This window comes from Barbus barbus (genome assembly GCF_936440315.1).
Source record: "Barbus barbus genome assembly, chromosome: 25".
In the NCBI taxonomy this organism is placed as follows: Eukaryota; Metazoa; Chordata; class Actinopteri; order Cypriniformes; family Cyprinidae; genus Barbus; species Barbus barbus.
In genome coordinates this window covers 29,871,725-29,896,287 of record NC_136753.1, presented here as the reverse complement: position 1 = coordinate 29,896,287, position 24,563 = coordinate 29,871,725, and the positions used below count along the sequence as shown (strand labels likewise).

Sequence of the window (24,563 nt, the reverse complement as noted above, 5' to 3'; positions counted from 1 at the left end):
AGTTTTTCTTTTAATACTGATGATAAAAGTGTAAAGAATTAAAAACTAGAAAATAATGCAAAAGAGAAGCATTTTACTAGTCACCTCTAAATATAAATAATATATAAATAATATAAATATAAATGGATTCTAGAAACATTTAAAAATTCCTTTCCCACTCAGAGGTGAAATGGAAATTCTCAGACAGTGTTTTTAAATTAAACATTAATTAATCGTGCGCACTGATTTGAGGATTTGATATCGGCATTGACCAATTATATCCAGGCGCTCAGCTCTTTAACCAATGAGCTTAACGCTGCCTTGACGGAAGGTTCACGCCTCTGCTGTTGCATTATGGGTATTGTAGTCTTCTGCTAGCACGAGTTCAGGGCTGTTCCGAAGAAAGAGCGACCATTAAAAACTACAATCTCCTCTGACGCGCGGTTGCATCAGCGTATATACTCCGTTCACAGACCGGTTGTGTTCAGTGTTCTCGGTGTGTCTGTCAGAGTAGATTCATTCAGGAGCGTCGTAAAGTGACAGAGGGTCAAATGAAGCTGTATATCGCCGAAGGGAACCCGCACTGTATTAAAGTGCTGGCGGCGCTGGAAGTCACTGGAGTGAAATGTGACACAGAAGCGGTCAGCCACGAGGGTGAGAGACATTGTATCAGACTTTCTGTTGATGCTCCTTATCATCCAGATATCCAGTCTGTTACTTTCAGTCTGACTGATAATAGCTTGTTTTTGATAGTAATGCAGCTGTCTATTAATATAGTAAACATAAAAGTACCATAGTTTATAACATCATAGTACTATATCCCATATATGTGTATTTATGGTAATACCGCAGTACTATAGTATGTATTAAAGCACCATGTTATGGGTGTGTTTGTGTAACAGAGAAAGTGGTCCCTCACTTCTCTCACCCGGTGTTCCCCGTCCTGCTGTTACCCGGCGGTCAGCATCTCTTCAGCTCCAACAGCATCTGCCAGTGAGTGCTGGAACACACATTACATTATACGCTTTTTAAAGAAAGACAGTATTGTGACGTAAACGTCTGTAATCTTTTTTAAATCTTTACTTTATCTGGTTATATTTGTCAGAATGTGACGGATATGTAATGTTTTGTGCATTAAAATGATTTCTCTTCCAACAGCTCTTTTTACTGTTATGTACTGTATATAATCATTTCAATCCACTGCAGATGTGCACACAGAGCAAAGTGCCTATAAAATGTGTTTATCGATGAACTTGAGTCTATAGAATCTTCTGATAATCATCCTGTTTATCTGCATTACCTCCAAACAGGACGAGCCGGCTCTGAGGTTTAGGGAGCAACAGTTTTGTTTTTTAATGCTTTCATGGTTGATTTTTTACTTTCTCTTTTGGTCTTTATCCACAGGTGTGTCTTATTTGTCCTCAGGGGATGCATTTACATTATTTCATAGTTTCATTTTTAGCTGTGCATTTCCTAGAGATATTATTTTTTGTACATCTACACTTGTGAGTTTTTTTTAACAGATATAAAAATTATTATGGCTTTATATATATGCATGCAATTTAAAAATGTAATTAATAAAAAATCTGTGCATCTGTTTGATATATAGGTCAGATTTTTCAATATTCGACACAATAAATTGCACTGTATTATCTACAGTACATGAAAAATGTATTTATTAAATAAGTAAAAAATAAGTTTTAAAGTTCACCCAGTCTTACTAGTCTGAGGTCATGATATACATGCAAATGTGCTTATTTAATTAATCAGTTATTTCACAAAATCATAGAGTTTTGCAAAGTGACGTCGGGTCACAAACAGTGCGAAATGATGAATTTAACTCACAAGTGTAGATGTACAAAAAATAATATCTCTAGTCTCTAGGAAATGCACAGCTAGAAATGAAACTATGGCTTGAAATAATGGATAAAGACCAAAAGAGAAAGTAAAAAATTAATAATGAAAGCATTAAAAAACAAAACTGTTGCTCCCTAAACCTCAGAGCCGGCTCGTCCTGTTTGGAGGTAATGCAGATAAACAGGATGATTATCAGAAGATTCTATAGACTCAAGTTCATCGATAAACACATTTTATAGTCACTTTGCTCTGTGTGCACATCTGCAGTGGATTGAAATGATTATATACAGTACATAACAGTAAAAAGAGCTGTTGGAAGAGAAATCATTTTAATGCACAAAACATTACATATCCGTCACATTCTGATAAACATAACCAGATAAAGTCATTTACTTGTACTTGAGTGTACTTTTTAAAAAGAGTGTTATTGTTATAACAACAGGCTTTGACCTAAAGCCTATCGAATGTTAAACTAATTTCACGAAGACAGAATGGTGTATTTGCATGTCTCCACAGATACCTGTTTGATATCAGCGGTCAGACGGCGACTGACGCAACTAATCAGTGGCTGGAATGGGAAGCAACTAATTTACAGGTGACTATCGCAAAGATTAATGATGCATATGATTATGATTACGTATACAGCACAATGTGTTGCATGCAAAAGACATTTGTACAGTAACTGCATCAGATAAAAGAGTTTAGGCTCAGATTCACTTTATCAAACACGTTCAGGATTAGTTTCACTTTTGGGCATTCTGTAATTCTGCATGTTCACACACACACGCTTTAACAAACAACAACCTTCTGATCAAAATCATTCCATCGCTTCAGGTTTAGGTTATTTAGAGAGGCTGTTCCAGGACCAAGATGTGACCAACATGTCTTCACTCAAACTAAATAAATAGAATTAGCTCTAGATTTTATGCATAAGACTTTAATTGCATATGAAATTTCCATGCATTTTGATTTAGTGCTTTAAACATAAACTAACTAATAAACTCAATGTGATGCATGTTTGTCAGTCACACATAAATGAAACCGGTCAGATTTCTGTATTCAGAAAATCATGCCATAATTTATTATTAACTATTTGCATATTTTTTATTTAATTTAAATAATACTTAATCAAAATGCTTTTATTCAAAAAACAGCATAAATCAGTTAATTGTGAAAAGTACAATTTAAAATTAATTAAAAAAATATAATGATTAAAATATGACTAGCAATATTCAAATCCATAAATGTATGAATTTAAATATTCACACTAAATGTGTAAATATATATTTAACTATGTTAATATATGTATATAATGTGTGTATAAATGGTCCATATATTATATATATATTCATATTTAAATATTTGTTAAATCTGTATTTATATTTAAATATTATTATTTAAATAATCATATTTTCAAATTGCATTTAATCAAATAGGCTAGCTTAGAATCAACATAAGTCAACAATTTCATATATGTGTGTGTACTGTGTATATTTATAAATACACACACATGCAGTATATATTTAGAAAATATTTACATGTATTTAAGTGTATATATTTATATTCATATAATTTATATTATATATAAATGTAAAAATTTTCTTAAATATATACATGCATGTGTGTGTATTTATATATATGCATAATAAATATACACAGTGCACACACATATTATGTGAACAAAAGCTTTTTTTGGATGGAATTAATCGCGATTAATCGTTTGATAGCACTAGTATATATAAATGGTCATTGTGTATATAAAACACATTTAGTTTATTAGTATGATACAGAAATCTGACCTGTTTTATTGATTTTGACTGACAAATATGCATCATTGTTTATTTGTTCAGCCTGCAGTGCTGCAGTCTCTCCACATGCTGGCGCTGCAGGGGAAGCGTGTCGAAGCGGCCGCTGTGATGAAGGAGCCGCTGAACTGGCTGGAACAGAGTCTGAGCAAGAAAAACACACCGTTCCTTACTGCAGTGAGTCCAGTTCATCATAAACACACACATCTGTGTCTCAGCGGCCTACAGGACTCAGAATACATACAAGAAACTCATCAGGACGTATAACAATACACACAATCAGCTGAATGTCATCACAAAATAAAGCCTTAAACCAAAAGAGAAAAAAAACATTCCACAGTCGTCACACAGCAACAACAGATCAGGGCTGCGTTTCCTGATAAAGGTACACCTTAACTGGAGTATACCTTTCCTAGGTGTGTTCCCCGAACTATACTTTAGGATGTTGTTTAAGGTAAACCTTCTTACGTGCGACGTTAGCAGGTGCTGTCCATGGCGGTGGTGCTGAATAGGTTGATATCGATGGCTCGAGAATCCATTGTTTGCTATATACAGGAGCTCCTAGCGTTATAAAGTGGGTAAAGTATTGAGAAAGCGATGTTCATTATAAAGAAGCACTTTAGAAATAGTAGAAATTGCATTTATCGGGGCTCACTGCATTAATAAAATAATCCAAATTGCAAACTAAATGCAACCTTGGATATCATATATATATATGTGCTATGTATGTGTAATTTTGCAAGTGCGCGAACCCGTAACCTCCCGGTCAAAAGTAGGCTATTCTGCCTCTGTTTGGCTTCGCTTGCTTTTGAAAGGGTCATTTATATTGTCATGTTCATGTGTATTATGAAGGCCTGGTCGAGCGCTGATGGGGTGGCGATGGGGACAAGTGTCCCGTCCACAAGGCCAATTACTCGTGGGACACCCGCAATGGCATGGAAGCCTTGATGTGCCTCCATCACTTCGTGCCTGGCTAAAGGCATATATATATATATATAAACGGTGGCGTGACGGAGCAGGATGTTTGTGAGTGAATGAACACACCGAGGTCTTACTCAGCCCATATCCATCCCCAACCACCTCCAGAAAACAGCATAAAAACAGAGAGACACCAGCAGCTGAATTTCAGGGCTTAGGGGGTAGCTCCGTCGAGCTTGTCTTGACAAAGTTGGACTAACAAGATGTAAAAGCTGCTGAATTTGCTCCCATGGCAGGCAAAATGTTTGTAGCATTTTATCTTGGAAGCCAGGGCACTAAAGTTTTCTTTTATGAAATAGTGCACATGCACTTACTGGCTCCGCGGACACAGCCGTCTTTGATTTAGGACAGGTCTCGCTGCCATATAGTTTGACCAAACTCCCCATCGCAGTCATTCCCTTTAAATAGACTCCTAATTATGTGCTTCCTAAAGATGTGCCTTTGTATATTATAATGGAACAAAACTAACAACCATCAGTATAATAACATTTTTATTTTTTGCATAAAACACTTCAATTAATTGAACACTGGGTGTATTACAACTTTAGTCTTGCCACAGAATTACAATCGTATCGACTGAAATGTGAAGAAGCAGTGGTGGCCCGTAGTGAACTGTGAACAGCGCTAAGGTGTAGCTAAGAGTGTTCCAGACCAACCTTACGAAGGAATGACTTACAGATGAACTAACAACGTTTCGGGAAACGCATATTAACGATAAGGTACAGCTTAAGAACAACGTAGCGTTGGATATGAATATATATATATATATATATATAAAAAAACATGGATATGAATTATTAGTTGCTATTCTGTTTGGTTTTCATTTTTATTGTCAGTATCAGTTTTGAGACACTAGATGGCAGCAATTAGCCATTCTGTAGTGTGTGACTGAAGAGAGAGACACTAGACCGATACAATCATGATGATACAGCACTGACTGACCATACATCCTCTGTGTTTTAGATCCATTCTTTAAAAAGATCGGTTCATAAGAGTCATTAGTTTCTGGATCAGGCAACAGGTGTTTGTGTTTGAGTACAAACATCGAGGACATCCAATAAAACTTAAACTCAATCTCATCTAAAATAGTTTGCATGATGCTATAGATTCAATTTAATTTAGTTTTTACAACTTTATTATTCCCACAAGGGGCAATTACCAATATGGCTTAATACGACACACAACAAAAACATATATCAATTAAAGCTAATAATTAGATTTCATGTTTAGATTTTCAGTTTTCATTTTAATTTCGGTGTAAGATTGAGTTGTTTTGGTTATGTGCTTTTTTGTTTGTTAGCTTTATTTTTATTGCAGTTTTAGTATTTGTAATATTAGTACTTAAACTTGTTTTAATGTTGTCAGTGGCTAACAAAACATTAGTTTTCATTTAATATTATTCAAGAACAAAAACATTTTTAATGGTTTGTTTTGCCATTTACTATGGAAGCTGTTTCTGCCACTGAATAAAAAATAAAAAAGGTAATTACGTCTTTTTTATCTCACAGTTGACTTTTATCTCAGAATTGCAAGTTATAAAATACCCCACAGAACATTTATTATATCATTTTGAAAATGCTGACTTTTTTTTCTTCTCTCAATTGCGATTTTGTCTTTCGATAAACATCATAACGAGTCAAAATTGTGAAATATAAGCTAAAATATTCTTAAAAATGTATTAAAAAAAATCTGAATAATTTGTAATAAATGGGGCTAATCACATGCAAATGTCATGCGCATCTCGTCAGTAAAGCTGGTTCTGTGATTAGTAGTTAATTAGTAGTTAACTGACAAGCTACGCAATATCGCGTTCATAATCGCAGATTATAACAATATCGTGCAAATTCATTACCGTGATATATCGCATCATCGAATACCGGCACATGTCTAGCCTCACAGTTGTGAGTTTAAATGTTGCAATTCTGAGAAAAGGAGTCAAGAGTTGCATGAAAAAAAAAAAAAGAATTGTGACAAAGAATTAAGAAAAAAGTCAGAATTGTGAGATAAAAAGTTGCAATTGCCTTGTTTTATTTTTTATTCATTGGTAGGCTTTCATGGTTTACTGTCCTAAATGATAAACAGCGACAGTAAGCCTAATAACAAGACGCTCCTGTAACCTTTATGAAGTAACCACCTGATGTGTTTCAGGAGGCTGTGTCAGTTGCAGATGTGGTCCTGTGGGCGGCGCTGTATCCTCTCCTGTCTGACTCTGGTTTTGACGCCGGTAAGAGCTCAATCACCTGTTGGTCCGCTCAGACTGCAGGACTCGTATCTGACGAGGTTTTCCTCTGCAGGGGAGCTGGGGTTTGTGCGCGGCTGGTTCGAGCGGGTCGGTGGTCTCGAGGCGTGTCAGACGGCCGCTCACAGAGTCCTGCAGGGAAAAGGTGCTGAAGCCTTGAAGACTTTCCTCCAGAAACAACCGGCCACACAAACACAGCGCCGGGACAGCCCCACCAACGCCAACGAGGTGCACAGGAATCCCAGCATTAATTATACTACTAAAGGATTTACTCGTAGTTTGAATTTGCTTTTATTTTGATGTTTTCTTCAGATTCATTTAAGTTTTAGTAATTTTATTATCTTAATTTATCTTTTTTCTTGCACCTTACTTTATTTTTAAATCTTGGTAAATTTAGCATGTCAGCTTAAATGTTTTATTTGTTACTAATTTCTTCGAATATTAGTAACTTTTATTTTTAACTTTTTAATTACCAATTATATACTTGTAGCTTTAGTAAAAGGAAAAACAAGGTTATATTTTGCATAAAAAATTACTTGCCTTTGTTTAGATCCTTAATGATTAATTATAATTATTATAATTAATCACCTCATCCTCAGTCTAACCCTCATAAAAATACATTTTAATGAATCTTACAAAACGTGCACATCCAGGTCATTATTCCCCCTAAAATAATAAATTTTGATAAATTGTCATGCAAATAATATCACCGTTTATTTTTAATGAAATTTTTGTCATCATGAAGCTAAAATACACTTAATTTTCTTTATGCAAAATATAATTTCTTTTTTGATGTTAATATGACCTAGACATGTTCTTGATCTGATCTGTTTTTCATGAGACATTTGTGAGATGTTCTTGAGACGTTTGCGAGACTTTAGCAAGATGTTCGCAAAATGTTTGTGAGATGTTCGTGAGATGTTTGTGACATGTTTGCGAGATGTTCGTAGGATGTTACTGTGACGTTCTTAAGACGTTAGCGAGATGTTAGTGAGATGATTGTGTGATGTTTGCAAGATGTTCATAGGATGTTAGTGTGATGTTCTTGAGATGTTTGTGAGACGTTCTCAAGACGTTAGCGAGATGTTCGTGAGATGATTGTAAGATGTTTGTGGGTGTGTGATGTTTGTGACATGTTTGTGAGATGTTCGTAGGATGTTAGTGTGATATTCTTGAGACGTTTGTGAGATGTTCGTGAGATGTTCTTGAGGTGTTCGTGAGATGTTTGTGGGGTGTGATGTTTGTAACATGTTTGCGAGATGTTCGTAGGATGTTAGTGTGATGTTTGTGAGACGTTCTTGAGACGTTAGCGAGATGTTCGTGAGATGTTTTGTAAGATCTTTGTGGGGTGTGATGTTTGTGACATGTTAGTGTGATGTTTGTGAGACGTTCTTCAGACATTCTTGAAACGTTCTTGAGACGTTCTTGAGGCGTTTGGGAGATGTTTGTGGGGTGTGATGTTTGTGACATGTTTGGGAGATGTTCGTAGGATGTTAGTGTGATGTTCTTGAGATGTTTGTGAGACGTTCTTGAGACGTTTTTGAGACATTCGTGGGATGTTTGCGAGATGTTTGCGAGATGTTCGCGAGATGTTTGCGAGATGATTGCGAGATGTTTGCGAGATGTTTGCGAGATGATTGCGAGATGTTCGCGAGATGTTCGCGAGATGTTTGCGAGATGTTTGCGAGATGTTCGCGAGATGTTTGCGATATGATTGCGAGATGTTTGCAAGATGTTCGCGAGATGATTGCGAGATGTTTGCGAGATGTTCGCGAGATGATTGTGAGATGTTCATGAGATGTTTGTGAGACATTCTTGATATGTCCGCGAGATGTTTGTGAGACGTTCTTGAGTCGTTCGGATGATTGTTGTGTACGCTGTTTAACTGTGTGGTTTGTCAGGCTGAAGACGGCGAGCATGTGATGACAGTGGAGGAGATTGAAGAAGCTGCTCAGGTCTGGTCTGAAGGACTCAAAGCTTCTCCTGCAGTCACAGAGAGGAAACACCCCATGTACGATTAAACCTCATTACTGCACATGAAAGCCCTGTCAGCCGGTGTGTGCTCAGTGATGTTATTGTGTGTTTTTCTCAGTCTCCCTCAGGAAGGAAAGAGAAATGTGCTGCTCACCAGCGCTCTGCCGTACGTTAACAACGTTCCACACCTGGGCAACATCATCGGCTGTGTGCTCAGCGCTGACGTGTTCGCCAGGTAACGCCGCTTTCAGATTCATCATTCACTTATTTAACCCTCATAATGCATTCGGGCCCGTTATGCCCTGGAAGAGAGATAGAAACATTTCTAAAAGACAAAAAAAGTCAATAGTTTTAGTATGAAACTTTGCAAATGCTTTCATTTTTTTTCATATGTTTTACTATTATTTCTTAATATAGAGATATAACTATTAAAAATGTTTGGGTCATTTTGACCCATTAAGTGTCAAAAATACTCTCTGTAGAATAATCTTTAAAGCAGTGCTGTCAAACGAGACATTTTTCAAACTGCAAATGCTATTTTTTTATCTGAAAGTGAAGTTTTATGCAGGTGAAATGAATTTATTTAGTTTTAAAAAAAATCAGAGTAATATTTATTTTGTTTTGATGTTTGTTTTTGTTAGAAATAAATAAGTAGGTTTTATAAATTTGGACTGTTTTTGAGCAATCATGAGTTTTTATTTATTATTGTTTTAATTTTATTATGACATTTTATTAAATTATTAATTAATTTAATTCCGTTGATTCCAAAATGGTTAATACTGGTAACTTTTAGATTATATGATTTATACAATGATATAATCAAATAAGATCATCAATATTGATATATATACATCATAGGTTTTTTTAGGAAAATATTGTACAGATTTTGAGTGCATTATGAGGGTCAGTATCTGCTGTCGATGTGTGCCTCGCATATAAACGCTTCTTTGTGTTTCTTTGCAGATACGGCCGTTTGCGCGACTGGAATCTGCTGTTCATCTGCGGTACGGATGAGTACGGGACGGCGACGGAGAACAAGGCTCGTGAGGAGGGTCTGACGCCGCAGGAGATCTGCGATAAATATCACGCCGTCCACGCCGACATCTACCAGTGGTTCCAGATCGACTTCGATTTCTTCGGTCGCACCACCACTGAACAGCAGACTCAGTAAGCACAGGCCTTACGTTATCAGATTCATTTTTAGTGTTTATTTATGTTTTGAAACTGAAGTTAAAACCATAAAACATTGCTTTAAATAAAATAAATGTTAACTCAAATGGGGGGGGGTATTTATTTTTATTTAATTTCTCATATTAATTTATTTTAACTTGATGTACAAAAAAAACTAGAGCTGAAATAAATATTAATAAAAACTGGACATAAGGCATAACAATTATTTTTTTAGTTTATGTATGTTAAATATTGTTTTACATTTTAATCTTATTTTTCTTTTGTTTCTTTCCTTTTTATGTTATTTTATCTTATAATTTTACTGCACCTTGATACTCTTTTGTTTATAAATAACGCTTTATAAATAAATTTTAAATTGAATTTACTTCGTTTTTTTTTTTTACTTTCTTTTATTAGATATTTTATCATCTTAAAATTGTATGGCATTTTAATAGTGCTTTAGAAATACATTTTTAAATGTATTTAGTTTAATGTTTGTTTTTTTCACTGACTTTACTTTTGTTTCATTTTGTTTCAGAATGTTGTTTATTTTGTTTGTTTATTTTATCATCTTAAATTTGCACAACTCTTGGTTTTTACAATACATTTTGAATTAAATTTTTTTTTTATTTTTTTTTTTTTTATTAACAATTTTCTTTTGTTACTTTTATGTTATTTTGGTTATTAATTTACTTTATTATGTAAAAGGATTCAGTGAAAGCCAGCTTGTGATGGCATACTGAATTAAGTGATTTTGGATGTTAAAGTATATTTTCAAAATTTTTTAACTCATAAACGAAGGCTGTGAAGCTGCATGTTTATCATGTAATTATTTTGCACTTCTGTAGTCAGGAGGTTCGGCCCGGTTCAGAGCTCCAGCACAATATTAGCAAGGCTAAAGGTGTCCAGAAACGATCTGCAGGTTTTAAGCTGTGAATGATTGTCTGTGGTCCTCAGGATCGCTCAGGATATCTTCTGGCGTCTGCATAAGCGGGATTTTCTGCTGGAGGACACGGTCGAGCAGCTGCGCTGTGAAAGCTGTCAGCGCTTTCTGGCCGATCGCTTCGTGGAGGGCGAGTGCCCTCACTGCCGTTACCCAGAAGCCCGCGGGGACCAGTGTGATAAATGTGGCCGTCTGATCAACGCTGTGGAGCTCAGGGTACGGTTCGAGACCTCTGTGTCACTTAAGTGCCGCTCACTGAACACAGACGTCTTGGGATGCATTTGGAGAAGCATAGAATTAGGGCTTGGCGATTTCTTACCATAAATATATCAAAACTTCATTTTTGATTAGTAATATGCATTGCTAAGAACTTAATTTGAACAACTTTAAAAGCGATTTTCTCAATATTTTCTAATTGAATATCTGTTAAACTGTAATTTATTTCTGTGATCTGCAGCTGTATTTTCTGCATCATTACTCCAGTCTTCAGTGTCACATGATCTTCAGAAATCATAATAATATACTGATTTACTGCTCAAGACACATTTCTGATTATTATCAATGTTGAAAACAGTTGTGCTGCACAATATTTTTGTGGAAACTGATGCATTTTATTTTTCAGGATTCACAGATAAATAGAAATTATTTGAAAAAGAAATCTTTTGTAACATTATAAATGTCTTTACTGTCTCTTTTGATCAATGTAATGCATCCTTGAGGAATAGAAGTATTAATTTCTTACTGAACAGCTGTGTTTACTGTGTGATATTTGTCTCTCCTGTAGAATCCACAGTGTAAGGTGTGCAAGGAGACGCCGGTGATCCGCTGCTCTAAACACCTGTTTCTGAACCTGCCGAAGGTAATAAACACACCTGTATGATGTGAATGTTGATCTGTTCGTCTTCGGCTCAGTGCGTGTGTGTGTGTGTGTGTGCGTGTGTGTGTGAGTGAGAGAGTGTGTGTGCGCGTTTTTGTGACAAATCAGATTCAGGACATAAATGTGTATAATGACACAGGTATAACACAGGTATTACAAGGTGAAGGTGACTTTTCAGGACATTGACCCATGTCCCCACTTTTCAAAATGCTTATAAATCATACAGAGTGAGGTTTTTGGGGAAAGTAGAAATGCACAAAGTCTCCTGTGAGGGCTAAGTTTAGGTGTAGGGTTGGTGTAGGGCAATAGCACACACAGTTTGTTCAGTATAAAAACCATTACGCCTATGGGATGAACCCATTTAGATAGCTAAGTAAACGTGTGTGTGTGTGTGTGTGTGTGTGTGTGTAGCTGGAGGACGAGCTGGAGAAGTGGCTTGATAAATCGACAGGCTCCGGGGACTGGACAGCAAACGCGCGGCACATTACACGCTCATGGCTCCGCGACGGCCTGAAACCGCGCTGCATCACGCGTGACCTGCAGTGGGGAACACCTGTGCCTCACGAGGAATACAAGGAGAAGGTGTGAGCGCACAATCATTAGATACAGCGCTGGACAAAATGATAAGAACACTAGTCTTTCACCAGATAAAAAATGGTGTTAAGTCAGTTATTTGTATCTTCTGCTGGAGTGTGTCTGTAGGAAATATCAGTTTACATTTCCAAACATTCATTTAGCCATTAATTGTAATAATCCAGTGAGATTTTTGAGATCTGATCTGACCATCATCAGTCTGTCTGGAATGACATGAAGAAACAGAACAAACTGAGACTAAATCCAGAAGAACTGTGTCTCCAAGACGCTTCAAGAAACCTCCTGAAACCTCACTGGATTATTACAATTAATGGCCAAATGAATGTCTCCTACTGACACACAAGAGAAATAACTGACTTAAAACCATATTTAGCTGCTGAAAATATCATTTTGGCCACTGCTGTATAGGATGTTATTTCACTAATATTGTCCATGAATATGTGTTTAAATCATCGGTTTGTCTCTGAAGGTGTTCTACGTCTGGTTCGACGCTCCTATTGGCTACCTCTCCATCACCGCAAACTACACCGACCAATGGGAGAAATGGTGGAAGAATCCTCAGCAGGTGCTGATCAATAACACATCGCTTCATCATTTCATAATTAACCTCCTGAATTTGATACAGATCATATTTATCTTGTATATCTTCAGACTTGTTTATGGTTGTTTGGGGTAGGGTTATTGTAATTAACTAAAACTAAAATTGAAACAAATTAAAACTATCATTTTTGTCACTTGGAATAAAATGTTAACTAAAATAAAATAAGCAAAAAATGAGGTAATTTCTCGTTTTAATTGAACTTGATGTTCTAAAATAACTAGAATTGAAAAACTATATAGATCACAATATATAGAACAAAATTAACTTTTAAAATTAAACCAAAATGTGTAAAAAATAAAATATATGAATAAAAAAACTATAATAGTATCAATAATGAAACCAACATGAAGTAAAGCGGAAATAAAAACTATAGATATATACATATACAAAACAATAACTACTAAAAATGACAAAAAACTTCAAAATGAAAACAGAAAAAATATTAAAATAAAAACTGATTCAAAATATTAGTAAAAATATAGCAGTTTCTCAATGATACAAAAATAATATTAGAATTTGTTAATTTTAAGACTTGTTTTTGAAGAACTTCAATTTTTCTACATGTTTATGATCTATGTTAGGATTTATTTTTTCATTCATTTGGAAATTGCTCAAAAATTTCAAAGTAACATTGAATTAAATGTGAAATTTGTATATAGAAAGACTAAAATAGTATTTTCTTGTAAAAACACCCTCCAATAACCATTGTTTTTATTTTCGACTGCATTTTAAGAAGTAAAAGCTGATTAATGGTTAATTATAAGGTTTTGAGTAGTAAAACTGCTTGTGTCTTTGTCAAACCCTGAATTGAATGAAACCCCTGGTTGATGAAGTGCTGTCCGGAGGCGGTCTGTTTGAGTCTGTAATGTTCATGTGTGTCCTGTAGGTGGAGCTCTATAACTTCATGGCTAAGGACAATGTTCCCTTCCACAGTGTAGTGTTCCCTTGTTCACTTCTCGGAGCTCAAGACAACTACACCCTGGTGAACCACCTCATCGCTACCGGTGAGAGCCGGACACAACACAGATCAGATCCTTCACATAACATGAAACCAGACAGATGATTGCAGTCTAATTCAATCTAATATGCATATACCACTTCATATTAAATATAGTCTAATAAATACAGTTTTTGGAAAGCAGTCTCTTCTGCTTGTCAAGGATGCATTTATTTGATCAGAAATACAGTAAAAATTGTGAAATATTATTACAGTTTCAAACAGCTGTTTTCTATGTGAATATGTGTTAAACTGTAATGTATTTCTGTGATGTGCAGCTGTATTTTCAGCATCATTACTCCAGTCTTCAGTGTCACATGATCTTCAGAAATCATTATAATATACTGATTTACTGCTCAACAAACATTTCTGATTATTATCAATGTTGAGAACATGAATATTTTTGTGGAAACCGTGATACATTTTATTTTTCAGGATTCACAGATGAATGGAAAGTTCAAAAGAACAGCATTTATTTGAAATTATATAAATATTTTGTAACATTATAAATGTCTTTACTGTCACTTTTGATCGATTTAATGCATCCTTGATGAATAAAAGTATCTTACTAACTCCAAACTTCTGAACAGCAGACTAAAAACATTCTAACATTTAATAATAATAACAATAATTGTTGTTTGTTTGTTTTCATGTGTCCAGAATACTTGAATTACGAGGACACCAAGTTCTCCAAGAGTCGCGGTGTCGGTGTGTTCGGAGACATGGCTAAAGACACCGGGATCCCGTCAGACGTCTGGCGCTTCTATCTTCTGTATCTGCGGCCTGAAAGTCAGGACTCTGCCTTCTCCTGGAGCGACATGGCTCTCAAAAACAACTCTGAGCTCCTCAACAACCTCGGCAACTTCATCAACAGGTTTGTGCTTCTGGAGTGTGAGTCAGAATTATTATAATATCATCTTCCGTCCTACACTAAACACACACACACACGCACACACACACACACACACACATACACACACGCTCACTCACACACACACACACACACACACACACACACACACATATGTTGGTTTTTGTGGTTTATGGGGACTCTCCATAGGCGTAATGGTTTTTATTCTGAACAAACTGTGTGTGCTATTGCCCTACACCAACCCTACACCTAAACTTAGCCCTCACAGGAGACTTTGTGCATTTTTAGATTTTCAAAAAAACACCATTTAGTATGTTTTTTAAGCCTTTTGAATTACGGGGACATAGGCAGTGTCCTCATAAACCACCTTCATATTGTAATACCTCTGTCATACCCATGTCATTATACACATTTGTGTCCTCATAAACCACATACACATGCACACACACACACACACACACACACACACACACACACAGACACATACACACACACACACACACACACTCACATACATACACACACACACACACACACACTTAGGTTATTATCATAGTTAATCATGGAAAGTCATGTTTTTTTATTTTTCTATACAGCTTTTTTTTTATTTTTTTTTATCAGTGCATTTGTTTGTTTTTTCTTCTCATTTGAATTAATTTGATTAGTTCTGGATACATTTCATAATCATCGTGCATCTTGATTGATCAGATTCTTTTCTGATTGGCTTTGCACATTCTGATCATTATAAAGGCCTGTTTAATTCACTTCAATTTACTTTTGATTTTAATTTTCTTTTTTATTTATTCAAATATGATACTATATATACTGATGTCTTTTTTGTTTTAGTTTTAGTTGTTCAAGTTTTATTTGCATTTTCAAACTATTCTCAATTTTCCTAACAGAAAACTTGAAAATCTGCATTTTACAAAGTAAAAAACCAACAACTTTATACTTTATTGTACTGTTTTTATAAATGAGAATGTCCCCAAAAGAAGGTTTATTTATTTAGGTTTAGATTAATTCAGGGTTCAGTTCACACACACAGAATGGCTTACATACAAACAAACTCTTCCTCAAGGTTATGATCTAGACATTTTGAGATCAGTTTTCTTTTCAGTTTATTTTTAGCTGTAATGTGCATAAATATATAAATACATGTTTATGTTTTTAAATGAATACATGCAGGGTCTGTTAACATTTACGCATCTTGATTGATCAGATTTCAATCAGTTTGCATATTTTATTGACACTTGGCCACCAGCTATTCAGTAAAAACACATGAAGCAGGATTTCTAGAGTTGAAACTAAGATTAAAAACATGAAATAAGCATTTTTGTTACTTGAAATAAACTGGTAACACTTCACAATAAGGTGTCATTTGTTAACATTAGTTAATGTATTAACTAACATGAACGAACAATGATAAACACATTTATTACAGTATTTATTCATCTTTGTTAATATTAGTTATAAAAATACAGTCATTTATTGTTAGTTGATGTCAATTTACAGTGCATTAATGTTAACGAGCACAACTTGTGATTTTAATAATGCATTAGTAAATGCTGAAATTAACATGAACTAATATTAATAAATGCTGTAGAAGTATTGTTCAATCTTAGTTCATGTTTACTACTGTAACTAATGAACCTTATTATAAAGTGTTACCAAACTAAACTTTAACTGAAATAAACTGAAACATGCATTAAAAAAATACAACAAAAAAAACAGATTCAAAATATTAAAAATCATAGTATCTCAAAACTAAAATGACACTGAAAAATGTCTCCCTTTCCATCAGTTTTATATCCTTTGTTTTTTTTTTTTTAGCTAGTCTTCACATAATAAAATGCATTAAGTAACTTAAATGAAAATATCTCTATAGGACTTGTTCTTGGACAAAATGCACAAATAGTCAAACATCTCCATGCAATGTGAATTAAATTAAACTACCCAGCATCTGTTTAAAACTGAAGTTCATTTACAAAAACAGATGCAGCTAACTAACACAATAAAAACATGAGTTATCTGTTTTTGCAAATAAACTCTTGAAATACTAAACAACATTCTTCTTCTGTTTAAATCCGTTTTGCTTTGTATTTGTGTTCTAGTGCAGGTTTAGATCTGAAAGCATGTTTAGTTCTCATCAGTGCTGCTGCTGCTGATCTCTCCTCAGGGCCGGGATGTTCGTCGGTAAGTTCTTCGACGGCTGCGTTCCTGAGATGCTCCTGAATGAAGATGATAAGCGGCTCATCGCTCAGGTCTGCTGGGAGCTCAAGCAGTACATCCAGCTGCTGGATAAAGTCAGGTCAGTTCTGCAGAAACACGCAGAGGTTCACAGATCCAGATGATGCCAGTATCAGGGAATATTAAAGCTCTGATTTCCAGCCTGTAATCACATTTGTCTGGCTTTGCTCAGCTCTATATTTCAGCAGGCAGTGATTCCTCTATAAATCAGAGTTACCGGGAAATATCAGGTCACTGGTGGTTCACAAACTCAGAATAGCACAGAAAATCAGTGTTTAAAATTATGCTTAAAAATCCTTACACCAGTGTTTTTTCACTGTTCAGTTTAGAGATTTGGGGATATCACTTTTCATAAGGTGTTTGTTTCCCTTTAGAATAATGGAAAGAAAAAAAAAGTCATTAAAAATGTCAACGTTTTAAATTTATAAAACAATTACATAAAATATTTCATTATGCTCATATATATATATATGTGTGTGTGTGTGTGTGTTTGTGTGTGTATATGCACACACACACAAATATACTTTTTATTTTAAAATATATTATTTTAGATTCATATTTTTATGTATGTTATATAAAATATATTTATGTAAAATATACATTTTAAAATATTACACATTTATACAAATTGAATGTTAAAGTAACATATATACATAAATATTTGCACTTACACGAAACTTAAGAGTTTTATTCCTATCTATATTCTGAATGCCTGTTTATATATCAATCGCATAATTTTTTTACTTTTTATGCATAAACGCATCATGAAAATGGTATTTGTTTTATGTCTGTTGACAGTATTTTTATTTATGGAGGGATGAAAAGAGAAATTCAAAATCCCCTCTGGAAAAAACGTTTAATCTGTCAACAAAATCACAGATTTCTGTTCTGGAAATATATGCAAATTAGTGCACGTTCACTTAGATTGTGCCTCATTTGCATATTTAAACATAACATTTCAGAAAACTTGTCATACAAAAAACGTTTGCAATTATTAATGTAATCAATCAGCTGGGTAAGTATGGTGATATTGAATAGTTAATATTTTTGACCCTTTGGTACCAAAAACAACTGAAAATGTCTCAGAAATTCATTGTTAAACAAAAACAGTGAGACCCCTGATTATTGAATATTTCTTATGAGAATCTCTTCCAGCATGTTGGTGTCTTGATAATGCACGCGAGTAAAGACGTAAGTGCGTCTCATCATGTTTTGTTTTTTAATTCTGGGCTGTTTGTTCAGGATCCGTGATGCGCTGAAGTGCATCCTCAACATCTCTCGTCACGGGAATCAGTACATCCAGGTGAACGAGCCCTGGAAGAAGATCAAAGGAGGAGACGGTGACAGGCAAGTCATGTGACACGTGATCACGCCGTTACTAACATCTGAATGAAACATTGGAGATTATGAGCACAGAGTAATTCTCTCTCTCTCATTTTGAATTTGTGTATGGAAGCTTCTTTTCACCAAAAAGAATAACAAAAAGAAAAGACAATTGCGAATTATTATTATTATTATTATACTTTTTTTTTTATCTCACAGTTGTGACCTTTTCTTTGTTTGTGATGTTAGCGTGCGTTAGCGCGTGTTTGTGTGTCAGCGTGATGTTTGCGTGTTTGTGTGATGGTGTGCGTTAGCGTGATGTTAGCATATGTATGTGTGATGTTAACATTTTGTGTGATGTTAGCGCGTGTTTGTGTGATGTTAGTATGTTAGCGTGATGTTAGCGTGTGTTTGTGATGTTAGCGTGATGTTAGCATATGTATGTGTGATGTTAACATTTTGCGTGATGTTAGCGCGTGTTTGTGTGATGTTAGTATGTTAGCGTGATGTTAGCGTGTGTTTGTGATGTTAGCGTGATGTTAGCATATGTATGTGTGATGTTAACATTTTGCGTGATGTTAGCGCGTGTTTGTGTGATGTTAGTATGTTAGCGTGTGTTTGTGATGTTAGCGCGTGTTTGTGTGATGTTAGCGTGTGTTTGCTTGTTTTTGTGATGTTAGTGTGTTAGCGTGATGTTAGCGTGTGTGTTTGTGATGTTAGCGTGATGTTAGCGCGTGTTTGTGTGATGTTAGTATGTTAGCGTGATGTTAGCGTGTGTTTGTGATGTTTGCGTGATGTTAGCGCATGTTTGTGTGATGTTAGTATGTTAGCGTGTGTTTGCTTGTTTTTGTGATGTTAGTGTGTTAGCATGTGTTTGTGATGTTAGCGTGATGTTTGCGTGATGTTAGCGCGTGTTTGTGTGATGTTAGTGTGTTAGCGTGATGTTTGTGTGATGGTGTGCGTTAGCGTGATGTTAGCGTATGTATGTGTGATGTTAACATTTTGCGTGATGTTAACGTGTGTTTGTGTGATGTTAGTATGTTAGCATGTGTTTGCGTGTTGTTAGTGTGTTAACATGATGTTAGCGTGTGTTTGTGATGCTAGCATGATGTTTGCGTGTTGTTAGTGTGTTAGCGTGATGTTAGCGTGTGTTTGTGATGTTTGCGTGATGTTAACGCGTGTTTGTGTGATGTTAGTGTGTTAGCGTGATGTTAACGTGCGTTAGCACGTGTTTGTGTGATGTTATTGTGTTAGCGTGATGTTAGCGCGTGTTTGCGTGACGTTAGTGTGTGTTAGCATGCATTAGTGTGTGTTTGCATGATGTTAAGAGTGTGTTTGTGCTGCAGGCAGCGGGCCGGGACGGTGACGGGCGTGTCGGTGAATGTAGCGTGTCTCCTGTCGGTCGTTCTGGAGCCGTACATGCCGTCTGTCAGTCACACCATCCGCCAGCAGCTGCAGGCTCCGCCCACCTCCGTCAGAGCCATGCTACAGAACACAGGAACCTTCATCTGCACTCTGCCCGCCGGACACCGCATTGGCACGGTACTAGCTCGATTCACTTAATATTAACATTTAATATCTAATAATACACTTAATATTAAAATTTTTGGGGGTATAGGACCTATGCTACTTAGTATTCTAAATAAATATAACTCATCTTTAATGAGAATTACAGCTTTTAAAGCAATAACAAAATTCTGGAGAAGGCAAAAATCCCCAGTTTTAAATGATTGGTTAGATTTAGTTTCTAAAGTACACTCTATGGAGAGGATAACATATGAAATTAAGAGTAAAAGTATACATTTTGAAAAGATATGGGCACCTCTAAAGTCAAAATATATACTATAAAACAAAGCAATACATATATTAATTACCTTTTTATGTTATCCTCCATCCCTTTTAATTTATTAATTATTATTATATTTATTTATTTAATATTATTATTAATTGATTTAAAAAATATATTATGTCTTTAAAGGAAATGTTTATTTGCACAATTGTATAAAATGAATTGAAAGACATAATAAAGTATACAAAAAAATGAGCATTTAACATTATTGATTTAATGTTAGGTGTTGTAAGGAAAGAAAAGGAAGATAAGTACAGCATTATTCAAAAGAAATATTAACAACCTGATCTTTAGGTATTTTTGTATGCTTTATTTGAATAATTTAATATTTTTTGACCTCTCCTGCAGGTCAGTCCTTTGTTCCAAAAGCTGGAGAACGAACAGATCGAGGTTCTGAGGAAGAGATTTGGAGGACAACAGGTTTGTAAAAAACGTTCATCCATTATTAATCAGGGTTTTCAGGCAGAAACTGCTAAATTGTGTTTTCCAGGCCAGACGTGCTTATGGAAATTATATATACTATATACTATATAAACTATATATATATGAGCTATATATATGTACCTACACACACAGTATATATGTGTATTTCATTTTTCATATATATCTTTTTCATCTATATTTTAATGTAAAAATATATTGTTTTATATACATTTTTTATAAGTCTTATATATCATATTGAGATATACATATATACACACTCACGGCCACTTTATTAGCTACACCTGTTCAATTGCTTGGTAACACAAATTGCTAATCAGCCAATCACATGGCAGCAACTGAATGCATTTAGGCATCTAGATGTGGTGAAGACGACTTGCTGAAGTTCAAACCGAGCATCAGAATGGGGAAGAAAGGGGATTTAAGTGACTGAAGGTGGAATGGTTGTTGGTGCCAGACGGGCTGGTCTGAGTATTTCAAAAACTGCTGATCTACTGGGATTTTCACGCACAGCCATCTCTAGGGTTTACAGAGAATGGTCCGAAAAAGAGAAAATATCCAGTGAGCGTCAGTTGTGTGACGAAAATGCCTTGTTCATGTCAGAGGAGAATGGGCAGACTGGTTAGAAATGATAGAAAGGCAACAGTAACTCAAATAACCACTCGTTACAACCAAGGTATGCAGACTACCATCTCTGTACACACAACACATCGAACCCTGAAGCAGATGGGCTACAGCAGCAGAAGACCACACCGGGTGCTGCTCCTGTCAGCTAAGAACAGGAAACAGAGGCTACAATTCACACAGGCTCACCAAAACTGGACAATAGATTGGAAAAACGTTGCCTGGTCTGATGAGTCTCGATTTCTGCTACGACATTCAGATGGTAGGGTCAGAATTTGGCGTAAAGATCATGAAAGCATGGATCCATCCTGCCTTGTCTCAACGGTTCAGGCTGGTGGTGGTGGTGTAATGGTGTGGGGGATATTTTCTTGGCACACTTTGGGCCCCTTAGTACCAATTGAGCATTGTTTAAACGCCACAGCCTACCTGAGTATTGTTTCTGACCATGTCCATCCCTTTATGACTACAGTGTACCCGTCTTCTGATGGCTACTTCCAGCAGGATAATGCACCATGTCACAAAGCTCAGATCATCTCAGACTGGTTTCTTGAACATGACAATGAGTTCAGTTTACTCAAATGACCTCCACAGTCACCATCATTCACATCATGGATGTGCAGCCGACAAATCTGCAGCAACTGCGTGATGCAATCATGTCAATATGGACCAAAATCTCTGAGGAATGTTTCCAACACCTTGTTGAATCTGTGCCACGAAGAATTAAGGCAGTTCTGAAGGCAAAAGGGGGTCCAACCCGGAACTGCAAAGTGTACTTAATAAAGTGGCCAGTGAGTGTGTGTGTGTGTGTGTGTGTGTGTGTGTGTATATATATATATATATATATATATATATATATATATATATATGTATATATATATATATATATATGTATGTATATGTGTGTGTGTGTACAAATACATTACATTTTATCTAAAAATTAATATTATAATATTAGATAATTCTATCTAAAAACGCTTTCAGTTTCTGAGAATTATTCTGAATTATTATTTTTAAAATGCAATCATTTATGTATTAGCTGTTTCATTTTTCCGCTTTGTTGCTCTGGAACAACCTTGTATTTTATTCATGAAATCAATAAACACAAGGACAAAAATGTGTATATAACATTACTTTATCAGTTCGAAACAGCTCTTTGTGAGCTTTATCTTTATAAAATGATTTGTAAAAATGATCGTGCATGACTGAAGCAGTTATGGAAACTCACTGGACAAAAGATATAAGAAAGAGCCATTATATCAGCAAGAACTAATGGATCTGATGAAGATCAGCTTCAGGTTTCATGCTTTTTCCTCATCGACTGTCTGCGCTTTTTTGTCTGATTGTGTGATTTTAATCTGCTCTTTCTCAGCCAGAAGAGGAGAGCACTAAAGCGAAGGTAGAGATGCGTGTGACGCTCTGTGTGCTCGCGGCTTTGTGTCTCTGTTTTCACTAGAACTGACTGTGAAATCGATTCAGTGATGATGTCTATATTGAAAGAGCGGCAGCTCTGGATCAAAGCCCTGCGCTGTCAGTCACTCGCACACAATCGGCCTCTGGCTGCTCGGAGCAAAAAACATCTGAAAGACAACAAACCGCATTTTAGATTCGTTTTAACGTGTATTTAAGAGCGATGATTTCACAGAGCTGCTCAATGCCTAACATATTAATCGCATGTGTGCTTTTGTGTGATGGCTCTCACAAATTACTTTACCAAATGTGATTGCATTTTTTGTTAGCAATTAAAATATCTAATGTAATTACATTTATATTTAAGATAAAAAAATAAATGCATGTGCTTTTGTTAATAGTTCAAATATTTCCTATAATTATTCAATTATTTTCAAGATAAAAAAAATTAATGCACGTATTTTTGTTAGTTAAAATATTTCCTATAATTATTATATTATATTCTCAAGATAAAAAAAAGTGCATGCGTTTTTTTTCTTTATATATTTAAAATATTCCATATAATTGTTAAATTATCTTTTTAATTAAAACACATGAAAAACAAATGCATGAATCATTTTTGTGGCTTTAATTGATTTCCTTTTTTTCTGAAAAATGCACTTTATCCACTATTTGAAACCATTTATTTCTTTCTATTTCTAGACTCCGAGCTCCAGCAGCGCTGCAGTCGAGAGCAAACCCAGCGCTGCTGCGGTGAATGTAAACGCAGATCCAGGGAGAGCTCAACAGCTGACGGCTTTAGTGGCAGAACAAGTACGAACACACACACACACACCTACGTGCATATATGTCAAATAAATATACTCAAATAAATGTCTATACATTAGTTTTTGGCTTTTCAGGTTAATATAATATACTAGTGGATGGTTCGAGCGTCAGTATGCTGCCCTTTTTGTCAAAAAATAACATGCTTTAGTAGCTGCGTGTATTGGCTACTGTTTTTTCTTTATTTTAAAATATATTACAAATTGTATTTATTCATATATATTACAGATTATATTACAAACTAAAAATACATTTTTTTTCAAATATATTTCTGTTTAACCCGAGAACACACTGATGTTGAGATTAATGTTTTTAACTTTTTTCGAATTTATTCAAATTAATTTCTCATTTTAATGAATTTTTAGGTAATTTTGTATCCATATTTTTACAGTGCAGCGACACAAGAACATACTGACATTGCGATTAATATTTTCTCATTTTATTAAAGTGTTGCGTTAAGTGTAATATTTTTAATCCGCTCATGTTTTTTGGTTAAATGCAGGTGTGTTAACGGTTAGTAGCGCTGGTTTGTGATTAATTGCTGTGTGTTTGTGTTTCAGGGCAATAAAGTACGAGACCTAAAAGCTCAGAAAGCTGAGAAGTCTGTTATTGACAAGGAAGTCGCGACATTACTGGACCTCAAAAAACAACTTTCTCTTGCCGAGGGCAAAAAACCAGAGCCGGCCGCTCAGAAAGGAAAGAAGAAATAAAAAGGTGATCATGAGGGGAAAAAAAAAATCCATCATACAGGAATATTTTCTGAAATCTACACGTCTTACTGCATTATTCATCCACTCCTATAAAAATACAACCTATTCTTTTTAAAATGCAATGAAGTCTGTTAAATGATCTTTTTAAGATGCAATAAAATCAATGTGTTTCTCACTGTTTCTGGTTCCTCTGAAACAAACATATGTTATGCACACAATCAATAAACACAGACAAAAAAAAATAAAAAAAAT

At 35.2% G+C, this 24,563-nt stretch overlaps 1 protein-coding gene across 3 annotated transcripts; it reads left to right on the top strand.

Annotated features, from left to right (window-relative positions):
• The first annotated feature begins 425 nt into the window (after window positions 1-425).
• LOC306845015 (methionine--tRNA ligase, cytoplasmic-like) lies at window positions 426-24,544 on the top strand. Of its 3 annotated transcripts, none has more exons than XM_079377508.1 (22): window positions 437-633; window positions 882-972; window positions 2,353-2,431; window positions 3,687-3,818; window positions 6,768-6,843; window positions 6,914-7,086; window positions 8,760-8,869; window positions 8,951-9,067; window positions 9,796-9,999; window positions 10,960-11,161; window positions 11,730-11,804; window positions 12,234-12,404; window positions 12,886-12,981; window positions 13,904-14,021; window positions 14,675-14,888; window positions 17,062-17,193; window positions 18,375-18,479; window positions 19,802-19,997; window positions 20,653-20,724; window positions 22,739-22,765; window positions 23,479-23,589; window positions 24,162-24,544. In XM_079377508.1, the coding sequence occupies exons 1-22, from the start codon at window positions 531-533 to the stop codon at window positions 24,309-24,311; spliced, it is 2,754 nt and encodes a 917-aa protein (XP_079233634.1). In that variant the 5' UTR covers window positions 437-530; the 3' UTR covers window positions 24,312-24,544. The 3 variants fall into 3 exon arrangements, with proteins under 3 accessions (XP_079233635.1, XP_079233634.1, XP_079233633.1); XM_079377507.1 differs by having other exon boundaries at window positions 451-633; window positions 18,375-18,483; window positions 19,806-19,997; XM_079377509.1 differs by lacking the exon at window positions 22,739-22,765 and having other exon boundaries at window positions 426-633.
• Window positions 24,545-24,563: the final 19 nt, after the last annotated feature.